At 45.3% G+C, this 14,907-nt stretch overlaps 1 protein-coding gene across 6 annotated transcripts in view; it reads right to left on the bottom strand.

Moving 5' to 3' along the window:
• PROM1 (prominin 1) overlaps positions 1–14,907 on the bottom strand; it is a 342,522-nt gene that overhangs the window by 48,199 nt on the left and 279,416 nt on the right. For all 6 annotated transcript variants that reach the window (XM_029590622.1, XM_029590614.1, XM_029590641.1 and 3 more), the window contains 2 exons: positions 11,700–11,771; positions 1,368–1,460 (listed from right to left, as the gene is read on the bottom strand). In XM_029590622.1, coding sequence (XP_029446482.1) covers positions 1,368–1,460; positions 11,700–11,771 — 165 coding nt within the window. The remainder of the gene's footprint in view (positions 1–1,367; positions 1,461–11,699; positions 11,772–14,907) is intronic.

The raw sequence follows: 14,907 nt of genomic DNA, 5'->3' as shown, positions 1-14,907 counted from the left end.
CAACCGCTCTCTCAAAATTTATGGACAGGTAGGAGCCGTGTATAAAATTGTAATAATAAGAAGGCTAAAGTACCACAAATCACCGTGAATTATGTTTGTATCATTAAGTAAACCTCATACTTAGGTGTAGATGTGAATGCTATGCTGCATAATTTGGCATTATTTATCAGTAAAAAAAACAACTAGTAGACCTGCATGCCTACAGCCCACCCATGTTAACCTTGTGCCCACCCAAAAAATCAATTCTGGCTACGCCACTGGTACTACTGCTCACAAAGTTTCAAACCTGTTCTAATTCAAACCCTTTCTGTGTCTGTTGCTACTTGTCCAATATATATGTGCCCATATTTTTATGTTCAAAAAGAGAATTACTCAGTCATATACTATAATATTCCAAGAGGCTTATATGTCAATTACCCATCTAGGGTAACATTTCAAAACATTTATGAGTGTAAAATTAGCATACATGCATGTACAGTAAGTAGCTTGCACTCATGTGCACGCTTTTTATGAACATCAAATGTATGTGCGTTTTTTTGGTCTTGCACACACATTTACACACAAAAAAATGGCGATCTAAGGGCATTCTGTGACAGGTGCAAGTTGCTATTTTGAATTAACCCTCGTGTGTATGTTTGTCAACTTATTCAGGTAAGTTTACATCTGCTAATTATGTCACGCAATTGATTTCAGATTTGTCTATTGTTTATTATTGGTTGGGTAGGAGGTCTGAAGAACTAGGAGTGTCTCGATGACCTGGAGAAGCACTGGATGAACTGGTGGAAGTTTCAGCCAACTGGTGATTCAATTACGCATGCATGTTTTAACTTTCATGCATAAAAAGGGTTTTAGGAGAAGAAGTCACAATTTTTTTTGTGTGTAAAATATATGCGTGAATGTTTTTAAAATAGGTAGGAAATATAGGTGTTTTCAATGTATTGCAGACATTCGCACATAAGAAAACATATGTGCAAATGTTAGGGGTAGACATACACGTATTTTATAATCTGCGCATGCCTGATACATGGAGGCTATAAAATATTGTAGTAGATCTCAGCGATGCCATATAGGTGCGTTTATAGGGCCACACAGAGTTGTTTGAAAGTTACCCTCCCTGAATGCTTTTTATTTAATTTCAAAAGGTCTATTCTGAATTTTTCAAAAGAAATTTTGGAGAAATTGGATCACATAAATATGAACAAAATAATTTCACAAAGAGCCATCTCTTCCCACCCTCAAACTACAAAATTCTTCATTCCCTTAACAAGTCCATAAAACAAATTAGTATACCACATGTATAGACACAGCAATCTTTTTTTTACTTTGTGAATTACCAATGAATTGTGACATTAACAATTGATTTTTACCATGGATTGCTCCAGGGGAAGAACAAGTTGAATGTGTATCATCCGAATACTGTTTGCATGCCCTTTTAAAGCATTTTCTAGTGCTCCTTTTGGCTAAAAAACAAAAACAAACTATTTTATTGTGTGTTGTAAATAATTATTACTGGTGTTTAAAGGAACATTAGAGTTAAACATTAAGTATTTTTCAAAGCAAAAAAAGAAACTAATGTAGTTATATTTCATGACAGAGACATTTAAATACCTCCAGAGCATCAATGCACAGGAAGTGGGCATCTTACAATAGAAAGGAGGATCTGGAATGAGGGTTCATGGGATGAGGGTGAAAGGGGGATGAGGATGAAAGGGGATAGACTCAAGAGTAACTTATGAAATATTTCTTAACAGAAAGGGTGGTAGATACATAGAATAACTTCCCAGTGGAGATGGTACAGAAAGGGACAGTATTTGAATTTAAGAAAGCATGGGACAGGCACAGCAGATTTCTGGAGTGGTAGGGATTGTAGAGCTGAGCAGTTGATGTGGATCGGCAAACTAGCTAGGTACTATCATTCTATGTTTTGACTGCTGCAGGACAAGCTCCACAGCGGTCTGCATCATCTCAGACTCTGTTTCCAGCTACTGCAGGATGAACTCCGCAGTGGCCTGCAGCAACTCAGATTTTATCCAGCTATCTTTAGGACTGATCTTTGGCACATTTAATGTTAACTGGCATGATAGTCAGAAAGTGCTAAAATTAGCATTTATCTGGCTAACTTAGGGCCTGATTTATAAGGCTTTTTTTCCTATTCTTTATCAATGGGAAAAAATAAGGAAATAAGACCCTTAGTTGGTTCATCGGCTGTGCCATGGAACATCTCTACCCTCAAGCTAGACATATATAACTTTTAGCCCGATAAAACGTTATCCAGATATTTTGGAGCAAGTCATCACAATTTATCCAGCTAAGTCTAAACTTATCCAGACAAACGGCGCTGAATATGGACATTTCTGTCTTCATAGTATTTTCAATTTTAATTATCCTTGAGGATGAAGACGATGTGCATGAATCTTTCTTGAATCTACACTGAGTGGTAGAGCAGGAAGGCTCCCTGATCCTGAACCTCTTCTTAGGATGCTCATCAACACCTTGATCTCAATGGACTGCTAGCAGGCAATGGGGCTTCCTGGTCCTTTGACACTGATGCCATCAGCACTGATAAGGGTGCATTGGGCTTCAGAATCAAGCCAAAAGTTATTGAGAAGCTTCAGTCTTTGATACTTGAATACTCTAGGCAACTTTTTTCATTCCACATTTAGGGACATCATATTAAAGGCTCAGACATCTTATGCAATCTCTGTGATTGTCAGTAGGGACATCTTCTGATTGCAAATTGGGCACCACTTGAAGCCACTAACTTTCTTCTCTTTCACTGTGAGGAAAAAGCAAGATTGCTTACTGTAAACGGTGTTTCTGAGGATAGCAGGATGAATTAGCCATGCTGTCATGGGAACTGTCAATCAGGGCCCGGGAGGCGGAGCTTCCAAAGACGAAGTCAGAGCTTTGCTCTGTGCGGCTGCGCGTGAGTTCCTGCGCAGGAAACAGAAATCTCCTCAGTCTGTAATTGTTATAATGAGTGAGGTTTGGGTGGACCCTTGGACACTGTGGCAGCTGAGCACGCCCACAGGAGGAAGTCCCGTGAGGGGCCACAGGTCAGGCTCAGCTCCGGACACACAAACACAGATATTTCTTTATTTAGACAGTTTGAGAAGCCACTAGAGGTGGCAGTAGTGAGTAGAAGATGTAGCCCAGCTGGGCTAGTATTCCCCAGGGTGCTGGAACAGCGGTTCCTCCAGTATCAGTGCTGTAGTGGAGAGAACTGAGAAAGTGAGTACAATAGAACATTCACACAGTCCCAAATATGGAGAAGCCCCGAGATAGGGAGAGCTGGCCCTCGAGGAGCAAGTACCAGATCCCTGGAAGCAGAGAGACTCATTGGCAAAGTACTCACACAGCGGTTCCATGTAGGAGATGGCACTGGCGCTGGAACGGAGGCAGGCCCTCGAGGAGCGAGTACCTGGTTCCAGGGAGACAGCTCTGAGGAGTGGATGATAGTGGTACTCACTGATGGTGTCTGTAGCAAATTCTTCCAAGTAGAAGAGGAGATAGATGCAGGCAGCGGGTCAGGGAACATGGGCCCTCAGGAGCGAGTACCGGTTACCTGATAGCACCTGAAATAAGCAAAAGAGGCCCCTGAGGAGCAGGTACCCCATTATCAGAAAGAGTCCAATGGAAGTTGGAAAGGCAGAGTAGCTGGGTACGGAGAGTGAATCCCATCCGTAAGAATTCCCCTTGCTAACTCACCGGCTAGCAATAAACTATAGGCTTAAATATCCGGGCAGCATGACGTCATCACAGGGGGATGCCCCTGAGGAATGCACCAATGAGGAAATAAGAATGAGGGCCGTGTGGCGTATGCGCCCTAAGGTACCTGTAGAACATGGTGGGAGGCAGCGCCCAAGCCGGTCCGGGGACACTGGAGAGGATGGCAGGCGGACGCCGCGGCAGCCAGGCTTCCGTGAAGAGCAGGAGGAGCCGCAAAAAAGGAAAGGTAGGCGGAGTGAAGCCGTCGGGAAGTGATGGTCGCAACAGTAATTAAGCAGTATATGAATGGAAGTGGACATGTCGACTATCCAGGGAGGCGGGTGTGTCAGCATGGCTAATTCATCCTGCTATCTACGGAAACACCGTTTACGGTAAGCAAAACTTGCTTTTTCCCATCAATAGCAGGGCTCAATTAGCCATGATGTCAAGGGAGTCCATAGCTCCCGATCACGCTATCTATTTGTGTCTGATCGTCATATTCGTGATCTATAGACAGTGGAAAGTCGACTAAGGTATTAAGTTGATATAGAGTGAAGAATTGCTTTCTCCATCTTGGCATCATCAGATGCCTTTGGTCTAGGCAGTAATGTGACGTGAACGTATGAAGGGATGGCAAGGTGGCCGCCTTGCAAATGTCACTGGGTTGTATATTTCTCAGATGAGCTAGCGAAGTTGCCATTGCCCTCACCTGATGAGCATTTGGCTGAGAAGCGAGAGACAAATTTTGCTTGCTGTAACAGAATTGAATACACTGTGTTATCCAGCTGGAGATGATCCTTTTAGCTACCGGAGTACCCGGTGTTTCTGGATGGAAGGAGACAAACAACTGTGATGCTCACGTTGGTGAATGAGTCCGTGTTTTGTAGTAGGCTAAGGCACATTTGCAGTCCAAGGTGTGCAACGAACGTTCCCTATCATTGCTATGTGGTTTTGGGAAAAACGTCGGAAGTTCTATTGATTGATTTAAGTGGAATTGCGAGACCACCTTTGGGAGGAATGATGGGTGAATTCGAAGTACAACTTTATGGTGATAAAATTGAAGATAGGGACTATAATGGACCAAGGCTTGCGGTTCACTAACGCGGTGTGCCGAGGTCACCACTACTAAAAACACGACTTTCCATGTGTGGTATTTCATGTGGGCTGAATCTAGTGGTTCAAAGGACGAAAGCATTAGCTGTTCCAAGATAATGTTGAGGTTCCATGGTACCGGAGGCTTAGAAATCGGTGGACTAAGTTGAAGTAAGCCCTTGAGGAATTGGGATACCAATGGATGGGACGAAATTGGATGGCCTCGATGCGGCCTATGATATGCCGCTACAGCACTAAGATGGACCCTTATTGAAGCAGTTGCCAGTCCTGCTGTGTATAAGGTATGAAGGTAGTCAAGTAGGGATTCGGGCGAACAGACTAAGGGGTGTAGTCCCTGAGATGTACACCAAGCCGAGTATCTATGCCACTTGAATCGGTAATACCATCTAGTGGATGGTTACCTTGAGTGTAACATGATTTCTTGTGCTTCTAAGGATATGCCCTGTTTGGTTAGGAGGAGCCGCTCAGCCTCCATGCTGTCAAGTGAAGGGAGGAGTGCATTGGGTGCTGAAGAGTCCCAGCGTCCTTTGTTAAGAGATCTGGTAGATCCAGTAATTGGATGGGTTTCACGATGGAGAAGTCCAGCAGAAAAGTGTACCAAAGCTGCCATGGCCAAGCAGGGGTTATTAAGATTAGCTGTGCCGCATCTTGTATACACTTTTGAATCATTCTGGTGATGAGAGGAATTGGGGGAAATGCATACATCAGCTTTTCTGTCCAAGGGAGGAGGAAGGCATCTTGCGCTATCCGTAGGTGACTGGGCCAAACTGAGCAAAATCGAGGAACCTTTGCATTGTCTTCTGTGGCGAAGAGATCTATTGACGGGACTCCCCACTGAGCAAAAATGTCGTGAATCACCTGGTGGTTAAGTGCCCATTCATGAGGGTAGAGCACCCTGCTGTCTGCTCAGGTGTTGATTACTCCCCGTAAATAAGTCACTTGCAGTTAGAAGGAGTGGCAGTGTGCATGGTTGAAGATGAGAAGTGTTTCCCTGCTGTTGTGTCCGTCGGTTCCCGATGCCCTCACTCCACCATCCTCACCTCTTTGGCGCCTCCCTCTTCACCTGCGGGAAGATTGGCTGCTGCGGTGTTTCTCTGCCGAGGTCCACCAGCGTCCCCGGACCAGCTCCACTCTGCTGACCACCATGTTTCCTGGAGGCCTAGGGGCGCACGCGCGGCGCAGCCCCGCCTGAAGTACCAGCAATGGCGTGAACCTCGGGGGCGTCCCCCGAAGATGACATCACCCACGACGGATATTTAAGGTCTTAGAATTTGCTAACACATCGAGTTAGCAAGGGTTTTGCTACCTAAGCTACTCTGCCTCTTCGGACTAACCAGAGGTACCCACTCCTCGGGGGCCTCGCTTTCTCTCTTACTTTGTAGATTGTAGTCTGGAACCGGTACTCACACCTCGAGTGCCCTTGTTCTCGGACTTCTTCAAATTCACTTCTGCCTGGAAGTCAGCACTGCCTACTACATCTGTGAGTTACCATCATTCTCTCAGAGCTTCCCTGGAACCAGGTACTCGCTCCTCGAGGGCCTATACATTCCAGCTCCTGGGCTTCTATGGGATTATGTGAGTCTTATCATCTGGTTCGGTACATGAACACTGCTTACCCTGCCTACTCACTATATTTCAGTTTCTCTACAGCTCAGCCTCCAGGGATCGCTGTTCCAGTTTCTGAGGGACTACAGCCCAGCCGGGCATCCCAGCTCACTACTGCCACCTCTGGTGGTTCAGTATACTGTCTAATAAAAGAACTAGTGTGTGTCTGTCTCCATATTCTGAGCCTGACCGGTGGTCCCTCTTGGGGTCTTCCCCGGGGGCGTGGTCATCTGCCACTGGTCCAAGGATCCACCCACAACTCTCCTATATACTACAGATTGCTAACTCCCAGCAGACTGTTCACTACTTTCACATTAGATTGCTAACTCCTATCTGATTGCTCCTCCCATCAGATAGTTTCATTACAGATTGCTAACTCCAGCACAAGTTTCATTACACCTGCATTGGGACCATGAACCTGACCCTCCTTGTTTGTTGATGTAGAACATTGCTATCTGGTTGTCAGTGTAGACCATCACACAGCGACCTTGAAGTTGAGGGAGAAAAGCTTGTATTGCATTCCGAACTGCTCTGAGTTCTAACAGATTGATCTGTAGATTCTGTTCGCGATGCGACCATTGTCCTTGCATTTCCAGATGGTCTAAATGCACTCCCCAACCCTTGCAAGAGGCATCGGTGGTAAGTACGGTGTTGTGAGGGGGTGTGCTGAAAATGGCGCCCTTGGTCAGCACCGTTTTGTTGAGCCACCAAGTTATGTCGGCTGACATTTCTGGGGTGAGGGTTACATTGTGCATTAAGGGTTGACAGTGTTGTTTCTACTGACGCTTCAATCCCCACTGTAGTTGTCGCATATGTAATCGTGTGTTGGGTACCATGAAAATGGCTGCCGCCATGTGTCCCAGCACTGTTAGTATTTGACACGCTGAAGGCTGCTGCGTTGATCTGAGTGCAGGCAGCAGATGTTGCATCTCCAATCGTCTGTCCTCTGGCAGAAAAGCTCTGCTCTGAGTGGTATCCAATCGTGCTCCTATGAACTGCTGAATCTGAGCTGGGGTTAAGATTGACTTTTTGTAGTTGATGAGAAGCCCCAACTTGTCCAAGCACTGTTGCAATTGCTGTAGAAAGATCGATGGCATCGATGCCACCAGAAGCCAGTCGTCCAGGTATGGGAAGATTCTCATACCCTTCTGCCGGAGGGAAGCCACTACCACCGCCATGCACTTCATGAAGGCTCTGGTGGCCGCTGATAGGCCGAACAGAAGAACCACATATTGGTAATATTGGTCCCTGAATTGAAAAGTCAGGTAATGCCATGAAGACGGGTGGATAGGGATGTGTGTATAAGCATCCTTCAGGTCTATGGAGCACATGAAGCAGGGGTAGTATGGCCTTCAAGGATACCATCTTGAATTTATCTTTTACCAAATGTTTGTTCAATTCCAGGAGGTCCAGGATTGGTTAAAGGCCTCCGGATTTCTTGGGAATTAGGGAGTATGGTGGATAGAAGCTCTTGTTGTGGGCAGACAGAGGAATAAAGCAAATGGTTCCCTGTTGTTGCAACGACAGTATCTCCATCGCTAGATGGGTTTGATGCACCCTGTAGATTGTTATTGTCAGATGAGGTAGGAAGGGCACCTGCGAAAAGGGAAGTTGGTAACCATTCTGCACAATGTCCATAACCCAACGATCGGAGGTTATTGCAGTCCATGCCACCAAGCGGGATGTTATTCTGCCTGGTGGTGTGGCGTGTGGTGATGGCAATAAAATTCCTAAAATGACTGAGACATCTTGGCTGGAGCAGTAGGTTGCTGTCCCTGGTTATGCTGGGATTTAGCACGTCCCCTTCCCCTTTGCGACTGTTGTTGCATTCTCTGTTGCGTCTGGTAGGCTGGAGACCAGTATGAGGTGTAGGGCCGATAAGGGCGTCGGGAAAAAAACTGTCTACGTCCCATTGCAAAGTATCTTCTCTGGGAGGGATATGGCGACGGGCCCGCTAGAGACTGAACAGCAACTGCCTGTTCTTTTAGACTCACTATAGTCTCTTGAAATCGATCCCCGAAGAGGTTCCCACCTTTACATGATAGGTTTGCTAACTTACTGTGGGCATCCTCTCGAATTGCGCTAGCATGGAGCCATGCTATCCGGCGAGCAGCGATTACTGTTGCGGAAGACCTGGAGGAGGACTCAAATGCTTCATAGACCGTCCGAAGCAAATGTCGAATGCCTTCTTCTATGTCCTGAATTGGTTGTGGTGTGGTCTGAGCCATGAGTTCTGAGGTAAAGAGCATGCCTTTGACTGCCTGCACGCACTCGTACAAGTATTGTAGGATGTAAAACTGATTTTGATGTATGCATGCAGACAACATTGCTGCCTGGAAGGTTTTTCTCGCAAATTCATCCAAACAGCGATTGCCTCTATCTGGGGGTGCTGATGCATGCAACTTAGATTTCTTAGCCCGTTGCATGGCAGACTCTACCACGATGGAATTGTGGGCAGCTGTGGTTGTGTGTAATAGGGTGATTGTTTCATTCAAAACTTTAAGTCTGCTTTGTGAGACACAGGCGCCGTGGTGAAGGGTGTCTCCCACGATTTTTCTAAGACAGCGTTGAGGACCTTGTGAGATGGTAAATATGTCGGTTCAGCTGTTAAGTCAAAAATCTTGAGGATTCCTAGTGTCTCTGCCTGCAGATCGGGTACCTTTTGGACGTCCAACTGGAGGATGGACCCCACCTTCTCCAAAAGTTTAGGGTAGGACAAATCTTCTGGAAGGGAATATGGCTCAGGAGAATCATCTGGTGAGTCCAAGGGGTATCCCGTGGACATGTCCGGGGATGTCTGAGGTGATTGCAGTTAGACAGACGAAGGTAGGAGCGTGACAGGTCGTGGCGGGCTTGGTGGAGGGGTTTCATGGGGGTTTCTGGAGTCGGCTCTCTTGATGGTGTTGCTGAGTGTAGTAAGCTCGTAGCCAGGGAAGGAGGGAGAGCAAAACTGGACTGTAACAATTCAAAGAACCCCGAGAGCGCTTCTGATAATTGTGAAAAAGCCTGAGGTGCTTGAGGTGGCATGCGAGGCTTTGACTGTCCTTGATGATTCCGTGGAGACAGAGCTGCCACTAAAATATCCAATTTATCTTTTCCCACTGTTTGTGGTTGCAGTTGTAAGTCCTCAATGAGCTTCCTCTTTTTTTTATGAGAGGTTCCTATAAACTTCGGGTTCGGTCACGACGCCTCGACACCGAAGAAAGGTCGGAGTATACCTGCAAGGCTGATGAGGAAGAGGAGGACCGAGACGGTACATTAATCCAGTCATCCTCTGATGGAGACACTTGACCTGGTGTATGCTGTCCCATCGACGAGGTCGAAGGTCTCGATAATTGAGGGCTCGATATGGGCGAGCGGTTTTGCATGGATGCACCTGAGTGTTTTGTGCTCCGGTCCTTTGAGCTGAACCTCCCATGCTTCTGTGGGAGATTGGTCCCAGTCTCCATTGATTTTGCATGTAATCTGTCTCCTATTATTGAAGTCAAATGCGTCGACTCCTTAGGTCTGTGAGACGATTTTGACGTCTTTTGCATTGATGATGTCCTGAGCTCCTTTCCAGCGTCATGAGTTGAATTCGGCGCAACCCTTATGTCGTGCGTCGGCGTCGATTTCCTATCATGCTTCATCTCTTGCGTCGATCGCATGCCGTGCGTCGGCTTGTGCGTCGAACTCCCTCCGTGCACCGACGTCGGCGGCATGGTCGTGCTCTGCATCGAGACGTGCACTGTCCCTGCGCCATGCTTCAGCTTCTGAGATGGGTCGATGCAATGCTTCGATGTTTGCGTCGTTGTCGACGTAGCCACCATCTACTTTGGCGTTGACGGAGCATGCATCGGTATAATAGTCGCTCATGCCGAATCCGATGCTGGTGGTTGACTCTGAGCCTTCGTCTGTGCCATTGGCGCCATTGATGCATGACGCTGAGACCCGATGGGGTTTCGACTTTGATTTATGAGGTTCTCTGCCCCTGAGGATCTCTTTAGGATGGTCGTGCCCTCCAGGTCTGGAGGGGGATGGCTCCATCACGCAGCCCATCTTACCTTCAGACTTTGAGATTTTGCAGGGCCTGGTGAAGAATGGGCCTCCGACAGTGGGGCATAAGAGCCCTGAGCTCGGGCCTTGAGATCCTTGATCTTTTGTGCTCGCTGCCTCTGGGCCCTGGGCGACATTCTACCGCAACGTTCGCATGCTCCCTGATCGTGGTCAGGGCCCAGACATTGGTAGCAACGATCATATCCAACCATGATGGACATGATCTTGCCGCATAGGCAGGGTTTGAAGCCAGATGGCCTTGGTGCTTTTTTAGACATTTTCTATTCTTAGTATGAAAAAACAGTTGAGAGAGAAGCTCCGCATGCGTTCCCGCGCGCGGAAAGAAACAGACTGAGGAGATTTCTGTTTCCTGTGCGGGAACTCATGCGCAGCTGCCCAGAGCAAAGCTCTGACTTCTTCTTTGGGAGCTCCGCCTCCCAGGCCTTGATTGACAGTTCCCATGACAGCATGGCTAATTCAGCCCTGCTATCAACGGGAAAACACTCAAAGCGAAATCAGAAAAAATTAAATGTGAAATAAATAGAAGAGTCAACTAAACTTGTATATAATTATCCTCCTCTATCTCTTTATTTCTTATAATCCCAGTTCATGAACCCTTGTTAATTGTAACTGCTTCTCTTCTCCATGTTTATTTATGTTTTCGGTTATATTTTTGCACCCCTGTTTTCTGTAAACCGACATGATGAGAACGAGTTCTTGAATGCCGGTATAAAAAAACCTTAAATAAATAAATAAATAAATAAATTTGCTGAATAGGCCTCACCAAGATAAAAAAGGAAGGATCCAGAAGTACTGCATCTGTCATCAATAAAATAATAAAACTTAAATAAATACTGAATAACCTATCCTGAGAATAGGGGAAAGTTGACCAAGGAGGCTGAAAACCAAAGCAAAACATTTCTGAGGAGAGAGAAAGTGGTCAATCAGGTCCAAGAAAAAGGACTGAGAGGGTCCCGCATGCAGTGACAGGGCAGAAAGTCCCAAAGAGGTCAAATAAAGCCATCTAGGCTTATCTGCAGCTTGCTATACAACACTTCTTTGTCAGTACCATTGGATGACATCACCCACCTGACATCAGTGTGTTGCTAATTCATCCTGCTTATCTACAGAGGCATCTATGTGATTTGTAGTTACCATTTATTTTAATCATTGGTATACCGTGCAATTTTTATGTACTGTCAACATAACAGAAAAAATAATATATGTTTTAAACTTACCAATTGGAGAGCACTTGTCTCCAAACTATTAGCATAGGCTAAGAGATCCACTTTTGTAATGTTTTTGCCGATCTAAAAAAAATAGAAACTACTTATATCACATCATTGCATGGCATAGGTATTTCACCAATAATTATCAACCTCCTCCCCAGTGGTGCTCTCTTTTTGCGTTTTAGTGCTTCCTTTGAATTTGTTTACAGTCTACAGTTAGAAATATAACACCTGAAGCAGGATTTCAGCCACAGAGCCTGTTTTGTTTCATGGATCAGACTCCTGCCTACAATTAGTATTTAGTTTAGTTTGATTTATCTATTTCTTAATTAATCACAATTCTTACAATTTGTAAGCCAATGTGATGTACAATAAAAGTTAAAATAACTTCAATAACAAAAAACAATCAGAATCAAAACTTAATACAAATAACTATAAAAATAAGTAAAAAATAAAACCAAGTACAAACTTGCTATTGGGCAATTAAAATAATAAAATAATACAGCAAAATAGAATTCAATTCATAATACAATAATTAAAAACAAATCAATAATGCTAAAATAAAAAGCAGTAGTAATGAAAAAAAAAGCAGTGGACAAACATGATGTCAGAAGTTATATGAGCACTGGCATTTTCTCCATAGGATTCCTTTTTATCAATACTAAAGAGGCCTTAATAGGGAGAGACATTTTACAGTATCCATCTAGTGTTTTGACGAACTTAAAAAAAAATCAATATTTGATATAGCATAAAACAAGGCAAGTTAGTGCAGCTACATTTTATTGTTTTCTAGGTGAAAATGGTGCTCTCTTTCACAGCCAGGCAATAAATGGATGCCATTTCACTGCCAGGCAATAAATGGATGCCATTGTACTAGTGTAAGTGGTGATCAGCAAAGGTGGTTCCAGGGCAGTCACTAAAGAAAATAGAATCCCAAGCAAGGATTGCTTTTGGCATCCCCTTCCCTTTTGGGCTTGAATGCTTGCAAACTGATGGAAAAGGGTGTCGTGGTACTCCCCCATCTTCTTAGTGCTCAGGGCAATCACAAGACGTGGGCAAGAAGGGCAACTGCTCTAGGTGCTAAGCTGGGGGAAGGTGGGACCAGGTAGTCTTTTCGGTAAACCTGCACACACGTAAGCCTATAAGGGAAGAGAGAATGGGGTACTGAAAATAACTCTTGCTTAGGATACTGTTTCCCAGTAATTGCCTTGTACAATCATTGACAATCCCCACATTCCCCAGAACAACAGCATCACCACAACTCTCCTCACCACCTTTGATATAGAAGTTGGCAGTAAAGCCTTTTAATTTGTATGCACTTTTCTAATAGTGTTTTGCTACTATTTGTAGACTTTGTGGGGTAAATATTCAAAAGCCATTTAGACGGATAATGGGAAAATTATGTCTAAATGGCTTAGCCGAATATTTAAAAGACTTATCCACCTAAATAACTGGTTATCCAGCTAGAATTTAACTGGATAAGTTGGGGGCATTCTTGGTGTGGGAAATAGGCATCCGGGGAGAAGCGAAGTTAGCTGGTTAAGTTAAACAGCTAAGGGGGTTATTTTCTAAAGCTAGCGCATGCGAAAAGGGACTTTTCGCACTCAAAAAGTCCCTTTTCACATGCAATAGCTAGATCGGGGAGGAGTAGCCACTGGATGGGGAAGAGTCGGGGCAGCACCGGGGCAGATGCTGCGAAGGCAGCGTGGACGTCGAAAAGTTAAGGATCCTTTTCGCTTCCAGTTTCACGCCCAATAGCACCACCTTTTACGATGGCGCTATTGGGTGCGAAAGCCAGCAGCGCTAACACAGGCAGCGCTAATGCAGGCCCCCCTGCCCCCCCTGCACTGAGCGATTCACGACGCCACGGTGTCTTAGAAAATCTAGGCCTAACTCTAGACTCACCTTACGGCAGATCTAAAGTTAGCTAGCTAGATATATTCGGCTAACTTTAACTTAGCGGGGTATATTCAGTGGCGTGGCTGGATATGTCTATCCGGCTAACCTAGGCCCGGATAAGTTAGCTGGATATGTCTATCCGGCTAACCTAGGCCCGGATTTTCCTACGGCACAGAGCTCGTTGAATCACGTGGTAACGGGAGGTGGGGGGGGGGGGCGAAGCAGGGGAGGGGGAGCGGGCCTGCGAAAGCTGGCAGCGATCGCACCACCGCGGTGTTATCGCTGCTGGTTTTCGCACCCAATAGCGCCATCATAAAAGGTGGTGCTATTGGGCGCGCTACTGGCAGCGCTAAGGGTTCTTACCTTTTCACCGCCAGCGATGTTTCTGTCGTGTCCGCCCCGGTGCCGCCCCGACTACTCCTCTTCCGGTGCCAACGCCGCCCTAACTCCCCCCCGATTTAGCTTTCGCACGTGAAAAGGGACTTTTCGCGTTCGATAGGGTTAGAAAATAATCCTCTTAACTATCTGCTCAGTGGCTGAATATTGACCCATGTATGTTTTTTTTTATAATTTTTTGGTGTTATGAGGTTATTTCTCATTTTTATTTTTGCTTGTGTAAGACCCTTTGGGAATCATTATGAAATGACCCTAGCTCTCCTAGGATAGGAAAGAGGCAGTAGGAGGAACAGCTCTTCCACTTAGGTTGCTGGAATGGCCACCTCTCTAATGGTATAAAAGCAGCTTGAAACATTGTATGGTGTGGCTTGTTGAGTTAAGAGTGTTGAGAAGTAGGAGTGTTTCTTAGTTATAGTTTGTTTCCCTGCTCTTGGTACTAGGCCTCCCAGCCCAGAATAACTCCAGGTGTAGAAAGGGGATTAGTGCCTTCCGGTTGCTAGTTCCAGAAGTTTATTTAGGAATTTTTTAGTTATCCTTTTAAAGTTGTCTTCTTGTGAGAGCCCTGGTACCCCTGCCTGGAGGATTTTGGGGAGTCCTCTGGCTAGGTTAGCTCAGGAGTTAAGGAAGAGTTTGCTGCTCTTCATCCTACAGAAAGTGGGATGGATCAAGGGTGACTTGTTGCAGGAAATCTCCAGATTTTGCATTTTTTTGTGAACATTTTTGCCTTAAGTTTCTGAGAGGAAGTTTCTTGCCACCCTTCCTTCCCTGAAGAAGAGAAAACTGAGAGAGCTGCTGGGTTACTTACTGAATGGATCTTTCCTAAAACAGACCCTGTTTTGTTATATGAAGGAGAGAATAGGTATTATTCAAATACATATTGTTGCATTCTGAGACTATACCTTTATATTTCTTCCACCAGTAA

The sequence above is a fragment of the Rhinatrema bivittatum genome, chromosome 1 (genome assembly GCF_901001135.1).
Source record: "Rhinatrema bivittatum chromosome 1, aRhiBiv1.1, whole genome shotgun sequence".
Taxonomy (NCBI): Eukaryota; Metazoa; Chordata; class Amphibia; order Gymnophiona; family Rhinatrematidae; genus Rhinatrema; species Rhinatrema bivittatum.
This window is presented reverse-complemented; position numbering and strand designations above follow the sequence as displayed.